This window comes from Anomaloglossus baeobatrachus, chromosome 8, assembly GCF_048569485.1.
Source record: "Anomaloglossus baeobatrachus isolate aAnoBae1 chromosome 8, aAnoBae1.hap1, whole genome shotgun sequence".
NCBI lineage: Eukaryota > Metazoa > Chordata > Amphibia > Anura > Aromobatidae > Anomaloglossus > Anomaloglossus baeobatrachus.
Window position 1 is genome coordinate 42,117,063 of NC_134360.1, and position 23,839 is coordinate 42,140,901.

At 49.6% G+C, this 23,839-nt stretch overlaps 1 protein-coding gene across 2 annotated transcripts in view; it reads left to right on the forward strand.

Moving 5' to 3' along the window:
• MGLL (monoglyceride lipase) overlaps positions 1 to 23,839 on the forward strand; it is a 125,678-nt gene that overhangs the window by 93,921 nt on the left and 7,918 nt on the right. For both annotated transcript variants that reach the window (XM_075321514.1, XM_075321513.1), the window contains 3 exons: positions 14,727 to 14,863; positions 15,619 to 15,729; positions 21,664 to 21,753. In XM_075321514.1, coding sequence (XP_075177629.1) covers positions 14,727 to 14,863; positions 15,619 to 15,729; positions 21,664 to 21,753 — 338 coding nt within the window. The remainder of the gene's footprint in view (positions 1 to 14,726; positions 14,864 to 15,618; positions 15,730 to 21,663; positions 21,754 to 23,839) is intronic.

The window sequence follows — 23,839 nt, forward strand, 5'->3', positions numbered from 1 at the left end:
CCAGGTCGTTCTGTTTTCACCTCTAATCCTTATTTCCGAAGTTCCTAGCAACCCAGATCTTGTAGAAGCTTCTAATCGCGGAATGACATATTACAAGGCTTCTTGTAGGGCTTTTAAAGCCTTGAAAGCGCGAACTCCAAGATCAGCTGTCTGCCAGCCGCAGTGGTCACACTTAATAGCATGTCTATGGGCAGAAGATGACAATTTCTGCTCTGTTTCCATAAACAGCCGCCGTCTAATAAATGTAAAAACTACTTGTGACTGCAGCAGCAGATGGATAATAATCCATCAACAGAAGAAAAAAAAAAAAAAAGGAACATGGGATTAACTCTTCGGTAGCTGCATGGCTGGCAGACACAAGTGGGGGAGTATAATCTGCTGACATTCTCTCTGCTGCAACATTTCGCTCTAAATAACAGATAAACCTTTCCTTTTGAAGGATTTTTTTTTATTGTGTCTTTTCCTTTGATCTGCCCTTGCAATTATAATTCTTACTTATTAACTGAGGATTGCAATTCAGTTTTGCTCAGGATTCAAAGGGGAATGGAGGAGATACAAATACGTGGAGGGTGGCGGCGTTCTGCACCCGTGCCATGATCTGGGCGGATTTGCAGTGAGACCCAATAATACCGCTATTTGTGGTCAATCCTATTGCACATCTATGTTGTAGCTCTTCAGTTACTCCATATATTACATAGAGCTCTTAACCTAAAGTCCTACCGGAAGTGAGGGGAGAGCAGGTGCTATGAGGGTCTTTGAAGCGTGGGTGACCCAATGACTAAATGAGGATCTAGCTACTTCCTATTCCCAGAGGAAGGAGACGTCTGGTATTATTAGCTGATGTTGGAAGAAGGTACATGTTCATTGAGTAAAATGAACCCAGTTCCAGTGGTCCACGAATGCTGGTCCAGAGCCCTGCAGACTGCCTTTTTATCTGCCAGTATACCTTGCTCCTTTTCTGATTAGTAGACATGACACGGCATGATCATTGTGGCTCACTGCACATGTGAAGCCTGGGTGACCCAGTGACTAAATGAGGATCTAGCTACTTCCTGTTCCCAGAGGAAGGAGCCGTCTGGTATTTTTAGCTGATGTTGGAAGACTGTACATGTTCATTGAGCAACATGAACCCATTTCCAGTGGTCCATGGATGCTGGTCCCGAGCCCTGCGGACCTCCTTTAACCTGCCGGCATGCCTTACTCGTTTTCTGATTAGTAGACATGGCACAACATGATCGTTTTGGCTCAATGCACGTGTGATGCAGCCAACTGGTGAACACAGCCCGAAGAGGGCCCCTGTGAAGGAACAATATATGGGCCCTTTGCAGCCCAAGAGCCATCATAATGCAAAATTGCACCTGCTTTGGTGGTAGAAATAGGCCTCCTCAGCTCTTGGGCCCCTGGTTGCACCAGGCCCTTTCAGTTCAATAACTCGTCAACATGCACAATTCCGCCTGCTTTGGAGGTAATAGTGGCCCTCCGCCCGCTTGGACCCCTGTGAAGCTGCACCAATGATATGTTCGCCCCTGACGCAGCCAATGGAAAAGGTCCTGCAAAACATTTGGCTCAACACTAACCCATTCCCATTCCTCCTTTCCACGTCCATATATTTCCATGGTCCATTCCGTTGAAGAGGATAGTCTGCCCCATGGTGGCACATTGAATAGTCTTGTCCACGCAACATTGGCACGTGTCTTTGCACCCCTTCTAATTACTCAAAAATGACCCCAAAAAGTCCACATTCTAGCAGTGGACTAGGACTATATTTTGCCGGTGCTCCATTTCTGAAGAATTTCATTCCAAGGCTTCTACATGAATATGGATTTATAACCGTGCCTCGTCCTCGCCTTCTCCAAATCTCTTCTATCGCTTCGGTAATTGTGTCTCAGGATTCTTTACGGCGTCCACGGGGACCCCCTAACATGATCCGTCTCCTCGTTGTGAGACTGTGGCCTGTGGCGGGAAAGCTTTAGTCCGGGCTCGTGTGTCTGAGCACATCAGGGAGCTTAGAGCCGGCTGATAAATGGCCCTTTGTTAATTGGCGGATATTATAAAACCCGTAATGAAATGTAATCACATTAAGTCAAGTTCAAAAGTTTGCACGTCGCAATGTCGCTGGTTGCCAAGACAGATTCAATTTTCTACATTGCTGCAGAAAATGGCTGCGTGGGGGCGTCTTGGTTGCGTGTCCGAGGGGTTAAGGTATGGGGTTGCAGAAACTTCATGGAGGGAGGGCGAGATGTATATTTCTATGTAAATTGCTCCAAATGTATCAAGATTTAGCTTCTTTGGTGCATATGACGCGCCCATGGGGTCCGAAGGGTTACTCGTCACCGGGCCGGTTCAGGGGGTGGGATGTCACAGCGGCTAGGCCCGGTTCAGTGACCCCGGTGGTGTCCAATAAATGGGGGATGATGAAGGGGATTGTAGTTATTCATGACGCCACCTGTGCTGTGCGGCTAAAATAGGAGCCGCCGCTGCAGGTGGTTTCCTCTGGGGGCAGATGGTAGCGCAGCTCGGTTGGTACAGCTCTCCACAGGCAGCGCTCAGGCCCCGGGGAGGTTGGGAGTAGTAATAATCTTTCAGCGGAGCGCAGGGTTGGAGGCGGTGAAAGGGAGCGACACAGGGGTTGCAATCAAAGTTCTTTACTCACTGAATTGTCACCACCTTTGGACTGCCGGACTCCGCTGTCAGGGCTCCAGATGATCCCGGATAGTTCAGAGGTCAGAACCGGTGTTTCTTTCAGTGAGTCCTTCCTCCCTGAGCTGTGTTGTGAGTCCCTGCAGCTTGAAGCTTCGCTGGGACCCGAGTCCTTGGATTGGTTCCGTTCCCGTCCCATATAGCAGGCAGCGCGAGACCTTTCCTGGTGCCGCTCTTGTGTCACGACTCCTGGCTCTATATGCTGCTGTGCCCCGGGATCTGTGTGTGGGCCAGAAGACTTGAAATCCTCTGTCCGGTGGATTCTGCTGGTGGGACGTGCAGTGCCCACCAGCCTAGGGCTTCGCGCCCTGAAGAGTGCGCCGGTCCTGAGGGAGCTATGGCGCAGCTCTCCCTCCACGACCATCCTCTCTCCACTCCTCCCTTGTTCCTTGTCACTGACTGACTGACTGAGTGTGTGTGTGTGTCTCGCTTTACTGCCCATTGTGTCGCTCCACACCCCAGCTTGCTGAACTAGTGGGCAGAAGGTTCCATACCTTGTGGTGGCCATCCCATCACCCTACCCTAGCCCAGTCCCAGTGGGAGGGCATTTGACTGTTGTGTGGGTTGTGGTGGTTACCTGCAATGACCTCCTCCGTACCCGGTATGAATACATGGAATAAATGGCGCTATAATAATAATGCTGCACCTGTGGTGAGGTGCAGTTCCCTGTGGCGACTGAAAACTCAGGGGCGCCACACATACATGATCAAGATTAAAAATGATGCATGCGCTGTTACATCAGCCATGGTGGCATCTATCACTACACAACCTTTCTGTTGCCTACCTGTTCCCTTGCAGAGAATTATGACAATGTCCCCCATCCCAAAAATACGGTCATGTGAACAGCCTCATAGACTATAAGGGGTACGTTGTCTGTTGGGTAAAAATGGACATCTGGATGAAAACGGAAGGATCGCTCCTCACACCTGATGGCTGATGTCAAAAACTTTCCAACATTGCAGTTTACAAATCGGACGTGTCTGGCAGAATTAAGCCTCCGTGCACACATGCAGAAATCCTGTCTGATCTTGTCCCATCATGGAGCACAGACGCCTGTGTCAGGTGCACAGAACAGCTCAGCTGTGGTATAGCAGGTGCCCGAGTGCCATGTGCGCGGATACTGACGTTGCAGGCCGGACTCCTATCACTTTATAGGCTGCACAGTGTGATCTGTTCTCATCTCATTACATGTAATAAATCACATCCCGGCTCCCTGATTACATTACTGCTCACCACTTCCACCGCAGCACTGGAGCCCGGCCGAGGTCAGTACATACAGACGTTTTCCTATTACCACTAATGCTCTTAATTAACTACTTGTGTTTTTTTAAAATAAACTTTTTAAAATTCACATTTTAATTTTCTTCATTTCTGAGCTGCACTCACTATTCTGCTGGTGCAGTCACTGTGTACATACATTACATTACTTATCCTGTACTGATCCGGAGTTACATCCTATATTATACACCAGAGCTGCACTCACTATTCTGCTGGTGCAGTCACTGTGTACATACATTACATTACTTATCCTGTACTGATCTTGAGTTACATCCTGTATTATACTCCAGAGCTGCACTCACTATTCTGCTGGTGCAGTCGCTGTGTACATACATTACATTACTTATCCTGCACTGGTCCTGAGTTACATCCTGTATTATACCCCAGAGCTGCACTCACTATTCTGCTGGTGCAGTCACTGTGTACATACATTACACTACTGATCCTTTACTGATCCTGAGTTACAGCCTGTATCATACTCCAGAGCTGCACTCACTATTCTGCTGGTGCAGTCACGGTGTACGTACATTACATTACTTATCCTGTACTGATCCTGAGTTACATCCTATATTATACACCAGAGCTGCCCTCACTATTCTGCTGGTGCAGTCGCTGTGTACATACATTACATTACTTATCCTGCACTGGTCCTGAGTTACCTCCTGTGTTATACCCCAGAGCTGCACTCACTATTCTGCTGGTGCAGTCACTGTGTACATACATTACATTACTTATCCTGTACTGATCCGGAGTTACATCCTATATTATACCCCAGAGCTGCACTCACTATTCTGCTGGTGCAGTCACTGTGTACATACATTACATTACTTATCCTGTACTGATCCGGAGTTACATCCTATATTATACCCCAGAGCTGCACTCACTATTCTGCTGGTGCAGTCGCTGTGTACATACATTACATTACTTATCCTGTACTGATCCGGAGTTACATCCTATATTATACCCCAGAGCTGCACTCACTATTCTGCTGGTGCAGTCGCTGTGTACATACATTGCATTACTTATCCTGTATTATACTCCAGAGCTGCACTCTTCTTTTTTTCTTGTGTTTTTAGAGTTAAGGTGTACATAGACAGTTATTAAGGTAATTATATTCTGTACCATGGTGCCCGGGTTCTTTACTTTCCCTTAGTACAGTTTTGCTCGTGTCTTCGCTTCGCACAGAACGTTCCGCGGTGACTGCAGAGACGGACAATCTGGCTGCGCTGTGTATTACCGCAGTTGGTGCTGACCGAGACAGAACTCGCCATGGAGAAGCCGACTTACTAGACTCGTTACAGCGGCTCATTAAACGAGCAGGGAGTCGTTTGTGCATCGTCAACTGTTTTATATCATTTGGGATCATTATTCTTGCTGTTTACGTATTAACCCTTGTCGTACGTGGCTGTTGCTGTTATTGCAGAAGTCCAGGATCCTACTAATACAACATCAGATTTCCTTGGTGCCAAGTTCTCCATAGACTTTAACGGAGACTTAAAGAATAGCCGAGCAAGAGGCTTCTGCGCAATAGAAGGGAATTCAACTTTATTACCATATACCTAAGGCTATGGTTTAATTCTCTTAAAGGGGTTGTCCAGAATTGGAAATACCTGGCACTTTCACACCTGCCCACCCACAAGTTGTGACTGGTATTGCACTCCGCTCTATTTGCTTCAATGGAGCTGAACTGCAAAACCAGTAACTAGAAGTGCAGGACCGTCAGTTACACGTGACAACAATGACCTGGCTTTTCTAGACTCCAGAATGAAAGTGATATTGACACATCCAGTCACCAGAAAGCTGCCGGCCCCAGTTGGGTGATGGATATGGCAATCACTGGGTGTATGGAAAGTTCTGCCGTGAAAACTTATGCAAGAAAGTTTAGTAAAAGTTTTTCCAAAGTGATTCCTCCCCGTCCGATTACTAAATGATTCATCTAAAAAGCCGCCGTCCCCAAAAGAGTGATGAATGTGGAGTCACTGGGAGTCAGAAAACTTTCCAAAACTTTAAAGAAACTTTTCATGTGTCTTAGGCTGCTTTCACACTACGTTTTTTTTTAACATGCGTCCTGAATGTTTTTTTTAATGCAAAAACGGATCCAGTGCAAATGCATTTTTTCATTTCAATACATTTGCAATGGACTCGCGTCAACATGCGTTCACCTGCGTTTGCGTGCGTTATAGTGAGGATCCAGCGACTTGCAGTTTTTTAACTTTATTCAAAAACGCTACTTGTAGCATTTTTGAGCTGCGTCCAAATACTGCAAATTGCTGTATCCTGACTATACTGCACGCAAACGTATGTGAACGCTGGCATGCTGATAGACAGGATCCTGTTGGCCAGAAACCAGCCTGGTGTGATCAGTCTCTCTCCCCCTCTCTCCTATCTTCACTCTCCTCTCTTTTTTTTCTCTCTCTCTCTCTCCTCTTTTCGCTCTCCTCTCACGCTCTCCTCGCTCTGCTCTCCTCGCTCTCCTCTTTCGCTGTCCTCGCTCCCCTCTCTCGCTCTCCTCGCTCTCCTCGCTCTCCTCTCTCGCTCTCCTCTCTCGCTCTCCTCTCTCGCTCTCCTCTCTCGCTCTCCTCTCTCGCTCCCCTCTCTCGCTCTCCTCGCTCCCCTCTCTCGCTCCCCTCTCTCGCTCTCCTCTCTCGCTCTCCTCTCTCGCTCTCCTCTCTCGCTCTCCTCTCTCGCTCTCCTCTCTCGCTCTCCTCTCTCGCTCTCCTCTCTCGCTCTCCTCTCTCGCTCTCCTCTCTCGCTCTCCTTTCTGTCTGTCCTCTCTCTGTCCTCCTCCCTCTCTTGCGCCCTCTCTCTTGCGCCCTCTCTCTTGCGCCCTCTCTCTTGCGCCCTCTCTCTTGCGCCCTCTCTCTTGCGCCCTCTCTCTCGCGCCCTCTCTCTCGCGCCCTCTCTCTCGCGCCCTCTCTCTCGCGCCCTCTCTCTCGCGCCCTCTCTCTCGCGCCCTCTCTCTCGCGCCCTCTCTCTCGCGCCCTCTCTCTCGCGCCCTCTCTCTCGCGCCCTCTCTCTCGCGCCCTCTCTCTCGCGCCCTCTCTCTCGCGCCCTCTCTCTCGCGCCCTCTCTCTCGCGCCCTCTCTCTCGCGCCCTCTCTCTCGCGCCCTCTCTCTCGCGCCCTCTCTCTCGCGCCCTCTCTCTCGCGCCCTCTCTCTCGCGCCCTCTCTCTCGCGCCCTCTCTCTCGCTCTCCTCTCTCTCTCTCTCGCTCTCCTCTCTCTCTCGCTCTCTCGCTCGCTCTCCTCTCTCTCTCGCTCGCTCTCCTCTCTCTCTCGCTCGCTCTCCTCTCTCGCTCTCCTCTCTCTCGCTCGCTCTCCTCTCTCTCGCTCTCCTCTCTCTCTCTCTCGCTCTCCTCTCTCTCTCTCTCGCTCTCCTCTCGCTCTCCGCTCTCTCTCTCTCTCGCTCTCCGCTCTCTCTCTCTCTCGCTCTCCTCTCTCTCTCTCGCTCTCCTCTCGCTCTCCGCTCTCTCTCTCTCTCGCTCTCCGCTCTCTCTCTCTCTCGCTCTCTGCTCGCTCTCTCGCTCTCCTCTCTCTCGCTCGCTCTCCTCTCTCTCGCTCTCCTCTCTCTCTCTCTCGCTCTCCTCTCTCTCTCTCGCTCTCCTCTCGCTCTCCGCTCTCTCTCTCTCTCGCTCTCCGCTCTCTCGCTCTCTCGCTCTCTGCTCGCTCTCTCGCTCTCCTCTCTCTCTCTCGCTCTCTCTCCGCTCTCTCTCTCGCTCTCCGCTCTCTCTCTCGCTCTCCTCTCTCGCTCTCCTTTCTCTCTCTCGCTCTCCGCTCTCTCTTGCTCTCCACTCTCTCTCTCGCTCTCCTCTCTCTCTCTCTCTCGCTCTCCTCTCTCTCTCTCGCTCTCCTCTCTCTCTCTCGCTCTCCTCTCTCTCGCTCTCGCTCTCCTCTCTCTCGCTCTCGCTCTCCTCTCTCTCGCTCTCGCTCTCCTCTCTCTCGCTCTCGTCTCTCTCTCTCGCTCTCGTCTCTCTCTCTCGCTCTCGTCTCTCTCTCTCGCTCTCGTCTCTCTCTCGCTCTCGTCTCTCTCTCTCGCTCTCGTCTCTCTCTCTCGCTCTCGCTCTCGCTTTCCTCCTTCCTCCTTCCTCTTTTTCCTTTTTCCTCTATCCCCTCTATCCCCTTCAGTTGCCCTCACTTCCGATCACATGACTCCAATGCCCGTCCATACACTTCAAGTGACAGGATTCTATAAAATAACACGTGTTTCTCTTTGCAAAAACAGGATCCGCTTTTGCAGCAAAAAAAACGTTCATGAGGCATGTTAAAAAAACGTAGTGTGAAAGCAGCCTTAATCCTTTCCTGTGACCCACTAAACGCCCTCTTCCTAGAATCAATTATCCCGGTTAATATTAAATATACAGTTACTTTCTCGTCACGGGAGCGGCGGAAACATCAATCCTTTGTCAATGATTATATGTGGACTTTGGACGGTGACACTTTTTCTTTTGTTTATAAATATTCTTAGAATTTCACCTTCATAAATATAAATATTCAGATCTAAAAGATACATATTATTTCAATAGAGGGATAAGGAGACATCAAGTACCTTGGATCCACGTATCTCTGGATATCGGACATACGGAATATTTTACGTAGTGTGATCCTTGGCGCCCGCTCATTTGTGAATTTCTTTTTATTGACGTGTATTGCTCAATTTTTAACTAGAAAGGTCTGCAGATAAAAAAAACAAGTTCTGTTCTAAATTACCTCCAGCGGCGTTTAAGGTCATCCGAGACCCTTTAATAAAAAATAAAAATATGTAACTGTACCTCTTCCATCATGGTATATGACATAGGGGTCCAGGTGCGACCCTTGTGTGGTCACCGAGCTTTGAGGTCATGTTCCCACGTAGCCTAAATGTTGCATTTCCCCCCCAACACCCCCCCCCACTGCATCTATTTTGAGCGATTTTTAATTTTAATTTTTGGTTATTAAAAAGGTCAGAAGCAAAATTCATGGGCATGTGTAAAGTGAAATGTAGAAACATAACAGCATATTAGAGTTCAGCACAAGCAATTATTATATACGAAGTATCAACATTACCACAATGCAAGGTAAACCATACCCATAATCAGATTATACCATGCACAGCCCAGAGGGATAGCAGCAAGAAGGTCCTCCGATACCTGGACCCCGACGTACGTTTCACAATCTATTTACAATATGATCATTTCCCCCCTGATGATGATATACTCCATCTCCTGATGTTATAAATGCTATGTGCAACATGTGAGTGCTATATATACCTGCAGGTTTCTTTACTTTCTCACTCTTTCACCTTTTTGTAAACGCTGCTAGGGCATTGTGCAATATACTGTGTGTGCTTTATACATCTGTGGTTTTAACCCTGTGTTTTCACATTGCACTCTTTATTTATAGGAATGTGCTACCATATACTTTGTCTATACGACCATGATTATATTTTTTCATGTTAATGACACATATTCTATGTGTTTTGGAGCACTTGCTTTGTTTGCTCTGGCCACATGTGGAATTTGATTGTACCTTACTATGATAATTGCTTGTACTGAACTCTAATATGGTGTTATGGTTCTACATTTCTCTTTACACATGCCCATGAATTGTGCTGCTGACCTTTTTGTGCCAGTCTTAATAACCTAAAATTAAAATTACTTTTGCACTTTACTCTGTTTTTGCCCCCCTTGTTTTTCTTTTAACATTTCACTCTGTGCGTATAAAGGTGCTGCAGAATCGTTCATTTTTGGTGCATTTTTTGTCTTATGGGAACCTGAAAAACGCATTGAAAAAACACAAATTTGCACCAAAAATGCATAAAAAAAATGGAACAATCAGAACAGATTATTTCGCTTTTTTGATGCAAACTCAATATGCACCAAAAATGCACTAAAAAATGTAACAATCCTAACAGATTATTGCATATTTTGGTGCGGACTCCTGTAGACAAAATGGAATGGATAAAACATCAATTTTGCAAACTGTTAGATGACGTTAGAGTCCTGCACGGTGCAGCGCAGGGGACCTCGTATAATCAGGTTTATTCGGGGGTTACATAACTGTGATATGTATATAGAATGGGATGTTTGCGTTTAGTTCACCATTATTCTTAGTTGTCATTTCTGGCTAATTTGCAGTCTGAGCCTTCAGCGGGTGCTGCGGATTAATTAGCACATACTTATCATCTCTCGTTATAGATTTTGCAGGTGTAAGCTTTACCACTGAATATTTACAGAAGTTGTCAAAACTTTCATCAAAAACTAAATATGGAAAATGAGCTGTAACTGGATTTATTTAACATAAAGTTCAGCTTCTATATAATATGATGACGCTGTAATGAGGTATTTATTGTCAACTCCAAATATAAAGATCATTAGGAAAATGTAACACTGTGAAAGTCTGTGCTGGTTATTATCTTACTATATGGTTAGAATGATGAGCGCTCGGATCTCTGATGCAAATCCCCTGCATAGATGTAGTAAGTGACGGAATTAAAATTCCTTCTGCTGCCGTCCCCACTAGGGGGAGCTCAAAGTGTAAATGGACTATAAAACAGAACTGCAAATTCTTTGGAAATGTCCTCTAAAATCACAGGAAGATGGAAGACCACTCAGACTCCTAGGGGATTGTGAAATCCTCTAGACACCCCACCCTGACTTCAGATCCTCACCTCTCCTCTCTCTCCGCACCTCTCCTCTCTCTCCGCACCTCTCCTCTCTCTCCGCACCTCTCCTCTCTCTCCGCACCTCTCCTCTCTCTCCGCACCTCTCCTCTCTCTCCGCACCTCTCCTCTCTCTCCGCACCTCTCCTCTCTCTCCGCACCTCTCCTCTCCCTCCGCACCTCTCCTCTCCCTCCGCACCTCTCCTCTCCCTCCGCACCTCTCCTCTCCCTCCGCACCTCTCCTCTCCCTCCGCACCTCTCCTCTCCCTCCGCACCTCTCCTCTCCCTCCGCACCTCTCCTCTCCCTCCGCACCTCTCCTCTCCCTCTGCACCTCTCCTCTCCCTCTGCACCTCTCCTCTCCGCACCTCTCCTCTCCGCACCTCTCCTCTCCGCACCTCTCCTCTCCGCACCTCTCCTCTCCGCACCTCTCCTCTCTCTCTCTGCACCTCTCCTCTCTCTCTCTGCACCTCTCCTCTCTCTCTCTGCACCTCTCCTCTCTCTCTCTGCACCTCTCCTCTCTCTCTCTGCACCTCTCCTCTCTCTCTCTGCACCTCTCCTCTCTCTCTCTGCACCTCCCCTTTCCGCACCGCTCCTCCCCTCTCCGCACCGCTCTTCCCCTCTCCGCACCGCTTCTCCCCTCTCCTCACCGCTTCTCCCCTCTCCTCACCGCTTCTCCCCTCTCCTCACCGCTTCTCCCCTCTCCTCACCGCTTCTCCCCTCTCCTCACCGCTTCTCCCCTCTCCTCACCGCTTCTCCCCTCTCCTCACCGCTCCTCCCCTCTCCTCACCGCTCCTCCCCTCTCTGCACCGCTCCTCTCTCTCCGCACTTCTCCTCTCCACACCTCTCCTCCATGCTGTGCTCTCTTCTGCAAACAATGAAGTCAAAGACAAGTCAGGCAAGCTGCAGAAGTGAGGACAGGTGGAGGTCTGGAAAGTCTGGTTTATTATTTACAAAGTCTGGGCTTGGGTCTATACTTATTTAGAGGTCTATTGGGTCTTTTTTATTTATATGTTCTGGTTTTGGGGTCTTTACCAATTTAGGGGTCTAGTCAGGGGTTTGTATTGAGCCTACAGTGGTGTCTCTATTTATTTAAAGGGCCTTGTCTTGGTTCTTTATTCATTTGGGGTCTATATTTATTTAGGGGGCCTGGTCTGCAATTGGTATTTATGAGACCCTGGTCTGGGATCGGTATTTATTTAGCAGGCCTTGTCTTGGGTCTCTCTCTATTCAGGGGGCCTACGGTAGTTTGGAATCTGTTTTTATTTAGTGTGTCTGGTCTGCGACCTGTTTTTTTGTTAGGGGGCCTGCATTGGAATCTATATTTAGAGGGCCCGGACTGGGCTCTGTAGTTGGAGAGGGCCCGGACTGGGCTCTGTAGTTGGAGAGGGCCCGGACTGGGCTCTGTAGTTGGAGAGGGCCCGGACTGGGCTCTGTAGTTGGAGAGGGCCCGGACTGGGCTCTGTAGTTGGAGAGGGCCCGGACTGGGCTCTGTAGTTGGAGAGGGCCCGGACTGGGCTCTGTAGTTGGAGAGGGCCCGGACTGGGCTCTGTAGTTGGAGAGGGCCCGGACTGGGCTCTGTAGTTGGAGAGGGCCCGGACTGGGCTCTGTAGTTGGAGAGGGCCCGGACTGGGCTCTGTAGTTGGAGAGGGCCCGGACTGGGCTCTGTAGTTGGAGAGGGCCCGGACTGGGCTCTGTAGTTGGAGAGGGCCCGGACTGGGCTCTGTAGTTGGAGAGGGCCCGGACTGGGCTCTGTAGTTGGAGAGGGCCCGGACTGGGCTCTGTAGTTGGAGAGGGCCCGGACTGGGCTCTGTAGTTGGAGAGGGCCCGGACTGGGCTCTGTAGTTGGAGAGGGCCCGGACTGGGCTCTGTAGTTGGAGAGGGCCCGGACTGGGCTCTGTAGTTGGAGACGGCCCGGACTGGGCTCTGTAGTTGGAGACGGCCCGGACTGGGCTCTGTAGTTGGAGAGGGCCCGGACTGGGCTCTGTATTTGGAGAGGGCCCGGACTGGGCTCTGTAGTTGGAGAGGGCCCGGACTGCGCTCTGTAGTTGGAGAGGGCCCGGACTGGGCTCTGTAGTTGGAGAGGGCCCGGACTGGGCTCTGTATTTGGAGAGGGCCCGGACTGGGCTCTGTATTTGGAGAGGGCCCGGACTGGGCTCTGTATTTGGAGAGGGCCCGGACTGGGCTCTGTAGTTAGAGACGGCCCGGACTGGAATCTTTGGACCACTATTTGTTTTATTACCATTTATTAATACCGGTGTCTCTTTGTAGCAAGGGGGATATTGGACCTCCACAGACACCAGCACCTATGAGCTACCGCTTCCCCCTTGTAGCAATGTCCCATATTTTGTACTGTGCACTTTTTTTTATATAACTTTTTCCATTTTATTTCTTTCCTTTTTATCTGCATCCATTTAACATTCTTGTCCTTTTTCCTGGGGAAAATTGTTTTGCCCCTTCCATGCCAAGTGGATTTGGCAGGATGGCTTCTCTATAGTGTGCAGCACATAGGCTGGCGTCAGATAAAAATAGGGCAGATCCTGCAAAACAAGCTTTCTACATGCACAACCCAATTCACCTCGGATCACCCAGCGGCTGCCATCAGACTCTAATCAGCACATCCGCCTAGCTTTGCCGCGATACACCGCTCTGATATTGCTGCCCTGGTGGAGACATCGCCATTCAAAATCTGGGAAAGCTGGGTGACCACAACCTGTAGGGCTGGACCCCCAAAGGGGAGATCACCTGAGCACGAATCCACCTGGATCCACCAAGATAAGGGTGGGCACGGCAGAGGGTGCACAGAGATTTATGGGAGATATATAATCTATATCAGTACAGACCAAAAGTTTGGACACACCTTCTCATTCAAAGAGTTTTCTTTATTTTCATGCCTCTGAAAATTGTAGATTCACATTGAAGGCATCAAAACTATGAATTATCACATGTGGAATGAAATACTTAAAGTGTGAAACAACTGAAAATATGTCTTATATTCTAGGTTCTTCACAGTAGCCACCTTTTGCTTTGATTACTGCTTTGCACACTCTTGGCATTCTCTTGATGAGCTTCAATAGGTAGTCACCGGAAATGGTTTTCCAACAGTCTTGAAGGAGTTCCCAGAGATGCTTAGCACTTATTGGCCCGCCCAATAGAAGCAAAGGGGCGGAGATGAGTGGCCGGAACATCCCGCCCACCTCCTTCCTTCCTCATAGCGGCCGGAGGCAGGTAAGGAGAGGTTCCTCGTTCCTGCGGCGTCACACATAGCGATGTGTGCTGCCGCAGGAGCGACTAACTACATCATTACTGCTGCAGTAACGATAATCGAGAATGGACACCCATGTCACCGATGAGCGATTTTGCACGTTTTTGCAACGATACAAAATCGCTCATCGGTGTCACACGCAACGGCATCGCGCTAATGCGGCCGGATGTGCGTCACAAATTCCGTGACCCCAACGACTCCACATTAGCGATGTCGCAGCGTGTAAAGCCCCCTTTAGTCAAATAGCCCTTACACAGTCTGGAGGTGTGTTTTGGGGTCATTGTCCTGTTGAAAAATAAATGATGGTCCAACTAAACGCAAGCCGGATGGAATAGCACGCCGCTGCAAGATGCTGTGGTAGCCATGCTGGTTCAGTATGCCTTCAATTTTGAATAAATCCCCAACAGTGTCACCAGCAAAGCCCCCCACACCATCACACCTCCTCCTCCATGCTTCACGGTGGGAACCAGCCATGTAGAGTCCATCCGTTCACCTTTTCTACAAAGACACGGTGGTTGGATCCAAAGATCTCAAATTTGGACTCTTCAGACCAAAGCACAGATTTCCACTGGTCTAATGTCCATTCCTTTTGTTGAGATATAGATAGATAGATATAGATAGAGATATATAATCTCTCGATGTATGTATGTATGTATGTATGTATGTATGTATGTATATATATATAGATATATACACACACATGATATACATGTGTGTACATATAATAGTTATATTATTTTAAATATTTTATTATTATTGGTATTTTTATATTTTTATTATTATTTTAGTTATTTATCTTAGTTATTTATTTATTTTTTTAATTTGCATTTTTTCTTTTCTCTCCTATTTAGTCGGCCATGGCCAGAGCGAAGGAGACAGGATGACTGTGTCTGATTTCCAGATCTATGTCAGGGACGGCTTGCAGCACGTGGACCTCATGAGAAAAGCCTTTCCAGATCTGCCCATGTTCATTTGCGGACACTCCATGGTAAGACCACCCCCCACCCCTTTCCCCCCAAAGGACTGCAGTCACAGTATAGAACCACCCAGATGGACCAGTACAACCAGTTGCTGAATATCTTCCTTTACTGACAGCAAGCAGAGATTTTGAAAAGTGTAGAATTTGCAGAAACCATCCCTGCCCCTTTAACAGCTTGGGATGGGGGGTAACGTGGCCGCTCCTCACGTTTTCCTTTCTTCTGATGACTTCGTCATAAAACATTTAAACATTAAAGCCCCCGTGCGTCCATTAATTAATAATGAGCGGGTGATCAGGCGTGAAAGATGTCTTGGACTGGAATTCTGTTTCTTGAGCTCTGTTTAAGACGACCTGCAAGCCTGCTGAAATGACCCCTATAACATCTGCGACATTAATAACTGCCCTGCCCCCATCTACCCATTATTAGAAGATTTACAAAGCACTTCCCCTTTAAATATTTTTGATTTATATGCATCTGTTTATTTTTTAAATATATAAAATTAAAATTCTTGGCTACTTTCTTCCAAAAAGATGGCCACCCTGGTCTACTGGTTGTGTATGGTATTGCACAATATCTCATTTACTCTATTGAAGTGAATGGTGCTGAGCTGCAATACCAAATATGACCAGTGCAAAGTGGTGGCGCTGTTTGTTTTTTTTTTGTTTTTTTTTTATTTATTCTGCACAATACAATTAATTCTGCTTCTGAAAACCTGTTATGGACTCTATATGGGCAGATAGATGTATGTCTTTTTTTATTCCAGGGTGGTGCAATTAGCATTTTAATGGCTAACGAGCGGCCGACGGAGTTTTCTGGTGTCATCTTGATTTCCCCATTGGTTTTACCAAATCCCGAATCAGCTACGTCATTCAAGGTGAGTCCGTCCTCCAGGGTCCTGAGGGATCCTTTCTGGGAGAGCAACAACCACACCCAGTATTCCTTTATATAGATTCTTAAAGAGCACCTGTCATCAGGATTCAGCACTATAAAGTAAATATGTGGCCATAACGGCGCTGAGATTCTGATTACATGGAAACCAGCAGTGAAGGAATCCGAAGTTTGGTTGCTGAATAATCTTCCTCTAAAGTTTTCATGGTGGCGTAATCCGTGCATCGGGACTTGGGTAGGGTCTTATTGTTCTTCTCAGACTGCCTCCTCTGTTTCTTCTACAGGTCACTGATTATCCTTCTGCGCCACCATGATTGCGGTGGGCAACACGTGCACAGTGTGATTCTACATGCCGTCTGCAAGTTTTCAATAAAAGTACACCAGATGCGGCGCATGCGCAGATCGAGCTTTCAGCTCCATGTTTTTGCCATTAAGCTGAAATCTCAGTCTTCGCATGCGCTACATCAAGCACCATTGTATTAAAGACAGTCTGTAGAATCATACTGCGCACAGTCTTCAGTAAAATTGGCACCAGATGAGGCGCATGCGCAGATTCAGAGTTTGCCTTAATGGCGAAGTAACTGAGCTGAAATCTCAGGCTGTGCATGCGCCTCATCCGGCACCATTTTATTGAAGACAGTCTGTAAAATGACACTGCACACACAGTCTTCTTGCGCCGGATGCGGCACATGTGCAGATCGAGATTTTGGCTTAATGGCGAGGTCATCGAGCTTAAATCTCCGCAATTATGACAGCGGATGTGCAGAGTTTCAAAAATGAGGCAGGTTACTTAATCAGAGACCAGTAGAAGAAACAGAGGAGGCAGACGGAGAAGACCCTGCACCCCAAGTCCTGCCCCGATCCACGGATGACATCACCAAGAATATTTTAGAAAAATATAATTTGCATAATAATTTGGAACATGGTGTATTTACACTATAGTTCTAAATCCTGCTGACCAATTCTCTTTAAAGGGATGGTCTCGAGAAAGCAGCCTTATTTTGGACATTCTCTTAAATGTGAACCGCCTGCCATAGAAAGATAAAGTGTTATTGGCGGTCTAAGAAATGGAGGGACTTGTTTCGTAAGTTTGGCGATTTCTAGTGTTCACATGGATTCAGGCTTCCTATGCAGCTATGGTGCATTGTTACAACCTGCATGCCAAATATATGCCATTTTGCCGCAATTTAAGGAAAAAATAGTAAGACCTATATATAACTCTCGCCCTCGCGCTCCCTCCCTCTCGCTCTCGCTCCCTCTCGCTCCCTCTCGCTCTCCCTCCCGCTCCCTCCCGCTCCCTCCCGCTCCCTCTCGCTCCCTCTCGCTCCCTCTCGCTCCCTCTCGCTCCCTCTCGCTCCCTCTCGCTCCCTCTCGCTCCCTCTCGCTCACTCTCGCTCACTCTCCCTCTCGCTCACTCTCCCTCTCGCTCACTCTCCCTCTCGCTCACTCTCCCTCTCGCTCACTCTCCCTCTCGCTCACTCTCCCTCTCGCTCACTCTCCCTCTCGCTCACTCTCCCTCTCGCTCACTCTCCCTCTCGCTCACTCTCCCTCTCGCTCACTCTCCCTCTCGCTCACTCTCCCTCTCGCTCACTCTCGCACCCCCTCTCTCTCTTGCTCCCCCCTCTCTCTCTTGCTCCCCCCTCTCTCTCTTGCACCCCCCTCTCTCTCGCGCTCGTCCCCACTCTCTCTCGCGCTCGTCCCCCTTCTCTCTTGCGCCCCCCCCCTCTCTCTCGTGCTCACTATTAATATATATGTGTGTGTATATACTGTATATATTAATAGAATATATATCAATACATACAGTATATTAATAGAATGCGTAATATATATATATATATATATATATATATATATATATATTAATAGAATATGTGTGTATATGTATATGATAGTAATAGAATGTATCAATATCAATAACATATTAATAGAAATATATATATACTAGAAGGTGGCCCGATTCTACACATCGAGTATTCTAGAATTTACGTATTGTGTAGTTAATGTATGATTTTTGTTTATATATATATATATATATATATATATATATATATATATATATATATATATATATGTTGTTGTGTGTAGTTACCAAGTGTTTGTGTAGGGGCTGTACATGTTCTGGGTGTTGTCTGGGTGTGGCGGGGGGTGAGAGCGGTGTTGTTTGTGTGTTGCGTTATTTGTGGAGCGCTGTGTGTCTGTAGCGTATGTGTGTGTTGCACGGTTTGTGTTTGTGTGTGTGTGTGTGTGTTTTGGGGGGAGGTATGTTTTGTGCAATGTGTGTGTTGTGCGGTATGTGCGTATATTTGTGTGTGCCGCGGTGTTTGTGTGTTGGGAGTTGTGTATGTGCGGCGTTGTCTGTGTGGGTGTCTGTGTAGGGCAGTGTTTGTGGTTCCCAGTGTGTGTGGTGTGTTGTGCAGTGCGTGTGTGGGTGTGTGTGTGTGTGTGTTTTGGGGGGAGGTGTGCACCCCCCATCGTGCTCCATCCCCAATGCTGCGCACCCCCCATTGTGCTCCATCCCCCCATGCTGCGCATTCCCCATCGTGCTCTATCCCCCATGCTGCGCACTCCCCATCGTGCTCTATCCCCCATGCTGCGCATTCCCCATTGTGCTCCATCCGCCATGCTGCGCATTCCCCATTGTGCTCCATCCGCCATGCTGCGCATTCCCCATTGTGCTCCATCCCCCATGCTGCGCACTCCCCATCGTGCTCCATCCCCCATGCTGCGCACTCCCCATCGTTCTCCATCCCCCATGCTGCGCACTCCCCATCGTGCTCCATCCCCCATGCTGCGCACTCCCCATCGTTCTCCATCCCCCATGCTGCGCACTCCCCATCGTTCTCCATCCCCCATGCTGCGCACTCCCCATCGTGCTCCATCCCCCATGCTGCGCACTCCCCATCGTGCTCCATCCCCCATGCTGCGCACTCCCCATCGTGCTCCATCCCCCATGCTGCGCACTCCCCATCGTGCTCCATCCCCCATGCTGCGCACTCCCCATCGTGCTCCATCCCCCATGCTGCGCACTCCCCATCGTGCTCCATCCCCCATGCTGCGCACTCCCCATCGTGCTCCATCCCCCATGCTGCGCACTCCCCATCGTGCTCCATCCCCCATGCAGCGCACTCCCCATCGTGCTCCATCCTCCATGCTGCGCACTCCCCATCGTGCTCCATCCCCCATGCTGCGCACTCCCCATCGTGCTCCATCCCCCATGCTGCGCACTCCCCATCGTGCTCCATCCCCCATGCTGCGCACTCCCCATCGTGCTCCATCCCCCATGCTGCGCACTCCCCATCGTGCTCCATCCCCCATGCTGCGCACTCCCCATCGTGCTCCATCCCCCATGCTGCGCACTCCCCATCGTGCTCCATCCCCCATGCTGCGCACTCCCCATCGTGCTCCATCCCCCATGCAGCGCACTCCCCATCGTGCTCCATCCTCCATGCTGCGCACTCCCCATCGTGCTCCATCCCCCATGCTGCGCACCCCCCATCGTGCTCCATCCCCCATGCTGCGCACCCCCCATCGTGCTCCATCCCCCATGCTGCGCACTCCCCATCGTGCTCCATCCCCCATGCTGCGCACTCCACATCGTGTTCCACAGTCACACATCAGACGGTATACATGCACACATCTGATCGCATACACTCACTCACACACCCCACTTCTCCCTGTGCCCACCGGTGGGCGGTCCCAGCAGCTGTGTTGCACGCCGTGCTCCTCTGCCGACACTCACAGATCCGATCGCATACACTCATACACACTCACTCACACATCAGAACACACTCACACACATCCGATCGCATATGTCGCAGGCGGAGGAGGGGACGCAGCGCTCTCCCACTGCTCGGGTCCGGCTGCTGCTGCGGCCTGCTGCTGCTGCTCGGTGGCTCAAGCGATGGGCCGGATCCCGGGGACTCGAGCGGCGCTCCTCGCCCGTGAGTGAAAGGGGATTGGTTTTTGGGATAGTTTATTGTCCGTGACGCCACCCACGGTTGTGGTGATTTGTTGACACCACCGCTGCTCTGTATGGGGATCCCGGGGACTGATGACAGCAGCAAAGTTGTTGGTTCTCCCCTCCGTCGGTATGGGGTTGTTGTCCCGGGGCCCAGTGATGAGGTGCGTGGTGCAGGGCTTGGTGGGGTGCAGGGACGCGGGGGCAGCGCTGTGCCTTGCGGCACTGTGGTACTCACTCAGCCTGAGACGATGACACAGTTCTCGGTAAAACACACGGCTGGAAAGACGGTTCCCACGGACGGCTGCACTTGCTTTTCCCCAGTAGTTGACGGTCCCTTTTCCTGCACCTAAGATGATGATGGTTGCGATGGGTTCCCACCAGTAACCCGCTCCCCGGCTTGGATATGGGCCGGAGGAGCCCTACTTTGCCCGCAGGCGCTGGCCCTGAGAAACTGGTGCCCTGGCGGTGGCGGTGTCTCTCTGTAACGGTTGGACTGTTGCCTTCAATCGGGACTTGGTGGTTGGGAGACCCAGAGGTCCCCTTCACTAACGGATTTGGCAAATTCATGGCGACTCCTAGCCTTGCCGGGATCCGAAAGGCCCCTGCCACTAGTGCTGACTGCTCTTCGTATATCGCTCCGGTACCGCCGGGCCACCACCCGTCCGCGGTCCTTCCAGCAACCTCCAAGCAGTCACCCCTGCAGACAGTCACCGCCGTCTGCTGACCTTGCTGTCTCTCAGTCTGGGGCACACACCCGGACCAGCTTCAGGCTTTACAAACTGTTCCTTTCCCTTTCCTTCAGCTTCTCTCCTTAGCTCCTCTACCACTTCCTTCTACTTCCTCCTCCTAAACTCATCTGCCTGGTTCTTCCCGCCTCCAGGGCTGTAAACTCCTTGGTGGGCGGAGCCAACCGCCTGGGGCCCACCCCCTGGTGTGGACATCAGCCCCTGGAGGAAGGCAACAAGGATTTTTGGTTAGCCTTGGTGTTCCTAACTGGGGTGTAGGGTGTGGTGGTGTTATGACCTGTGACCCCTGGCTTGCCCAGGGCGTCACACATACACTCTCACACACACACACACACACACACACACACACTGACGATATCGCACATACGCGCTCACACAATCACAACATCCGGAGATACCACATGCTTCCGGCCATGTGATCCTCCGGCAGGTCCTGGAAGGTCACTGCACGCACAGTATCGCCGCCAAGAAGCAAGCGATATCACGGGATGTTGTGAGTGTGTGGATGCGATCTGATGTGTGTGTGTCTGTTCTTATGTGTGTGCGTGTGTGTGTGTGTTCCGCCGCTGCAGGACCTTGATGCGCTCATCTGGGAGCCGGTGTACGCTGGTAACCATGCTACACAATATTACTCGGTGTACCATGGTTACCAGCGTACCCCGCCCCCCCGCTCGCACGGGAGCCCACACCAGCGTACGCCGGCAACCCCAGCAATGCGAGGGTATGTGTCGGCTGGGTTGGCGGCGTACGCTGATGTGGGCTCCCGGGGGTACAGCACTCACCTGGGAGTCGGGGCTCCGTATCGGTTCGGGGAATGCGTGCGGGGGGCGGGGCCAGAGCGAGTGTGCAATGCGTGAGGGGGGCGGGGCGTGGTCGAGTTGCCAATGCGTGCAGGGGGCCGGGGCGAGAGGTCAATCCGTGTGGGGGGTGGAGCCTGGGCGAGCGGCCAATCCGTGCGGGGGCGGAGCCGAGGCGAGCGGCCAATCCGTGCGGGGGGCGGAGCCGAGGAGAGGCGAGCGGCCAATGAGACGCTTGTCGCGGTAAGGACAGAATTTTGGAGCAAGACAGACAGACAGAATAAGGCAATTATATATATATATATATATAGTTATATTTATATTTATTATACATAGAATATATATCTATAGATATGGAGAGCTATATGATAGTATATAATGTGTGTGTCTAATGTCTGTATGTACTCTCTTAACAGGTGTTTGCAGCCAAAATACTGAACCACGTCCTTCCCAACCTCTCTCTCGGCTGCATCGACCCAAACAACGTGTCCCGGAATAAGGAGGAGGTGCGTGCATTAGGTTTTGTTACTAGTCGGAGGCTTTGAGGATATTTTTCTTTATGCGGGAGATAAGCGGCGCCAGTGGTTACCGTACCTGATCTCTCCACTAGCATACATAGTGCAGCTGTAACCTGGGGGACCTGTGACCTCTTCTTCCTTATGGAATAAACAGTCCTGTTCAGCTTCTCTACACAATGTGGGGGTTTCCATTGTATAAACTGATGTGAACCCCAGATTTTCTGATACTTGAGACCTAGACATAGAGAAACCCCAATCTAGAGACAGAAAACCCTGTGCTGACTCAATTCTCACAGCTGAGGGTTTGCTACAGTTGCATCCAGTGCTCAGCAGCAAATCTCTCTCCTGTTCTTATCGTTTGCTACAATGTATCTGCATCCAGACTGCTTGGGATTGTTTAGACCGGATATAATTCTAACAATTTTCATTCTCACTCATTGCATTCACTACCAGCAAGCAGAGATCTTGAAAATGGTGAGAAATTAAAAGTGTGTTAGAAAGTTGCAGAACTTTATTGCGCAGTGAATTGTCAGATATTTACCTTTTATATTGTACATTCTTACTATAAACCATCCGCAATTGCGTCTATATCATACAGCAGGTCCGGGGGCTACTGATCCCCCCCCCCCCTAACCCCCCCTCCTCCCGTGGTCCTGTATCCTCATTCACAACCCATGTGCAATTCATGTTAGCTATAAAATATCTTCCTGCTGTGACATCACGTGGAAACTGTCAGTAGGCTGGTGTCGATGGGTCTTATTCTGTTGTGTGACTCTATCTATTACTAAGTGGATCAATAATATCTTAATACTTCCTGCAAAAAGACTACATCACCCATCAGAGTCTAGGACAGGGCATGGACTACTCCCCCCACTCTCCTTATGCAGTATGGGTATCATGCGATTTGCAGTCTCTTCCAGTTTATGCTGCAGCCGGTGGTACAAGGGGTTAAAGAGGTCATGTGGCAGTAAATTATACATCCTCATCCATATTTTACAGGCGGCGTCCTGCCTCAGATCTCAGCTGATGGCTCATTACGGGGAGTCGGGCTCCCGGCCGCGCGGCTCAGTATATACAGTAAATGGAGATCTGGGCAAGCGGCGCTGCTCCTCATCAGTGTCACACCGAGGGCGGCGGGAAAGTGGCTCAGCCCACGGTATCACATAGCATAGGATCAGATATACAGCTCAGCACGCGGTATCACACAGGACACGGATTAGATACACAGCATCACAAAGGATAGGATCAGATGCACAGCTCAGAACACGGTATCACACAGGACAAGATTAGATACACAGTATCACACAAAATAGAATTAGATACACAGCTCAGCAGAGAGTATATCACACTAGACAGGATTAGATACACGGCTCAGCATGTGGTATAATAAAACAGGATTAGATACACAGCTGAGCAGACAGTATCACACAGGATAGGATTAGATATACAGTATCACACAGGACAGGATTAGATACACAGCTCAGCAGACGGTATCACACAACAGGATTAGATACTCAGCTCAGCAGACCGTATCACACAGGATAGGATTAGATACACATCTGAGCACACAGTATCACACAGGATAGGATTAGATACAGCAGCTCAGCAAACGGTATCACACAGGACAGGATTAGATGCACAGCTCAGCACGTGGTATCACACAACAGGATTAGATGCTCAGCACACAGTATCACACAGGACAGGATTAGATACACTGCTCAGACAGTATCACACAGGACATGATTAGATACACAGCTAAGCACACAGTATCACACAGGATAGGATTAGATACAACAGCTCAGCAGACGGTATCACACAGGACAGGATTAGATGCACAGCTCAGCACATGGTATCACACAACAGGATTAGATACTCAGCACACACTATCACACAGGACAGGATTAGATACACAGCTCAGCAGACGGTATCACACAACAGGATTAGATACACAGCTCAGCAGACCGTATCACACAGGATAGGATTAGATACACATCTGAGCACACAGTATCACACAGGATAGGATTAGATACAGCAGCTCAGCAAACGGTATCACACAGGACAGGATTAGATGCAC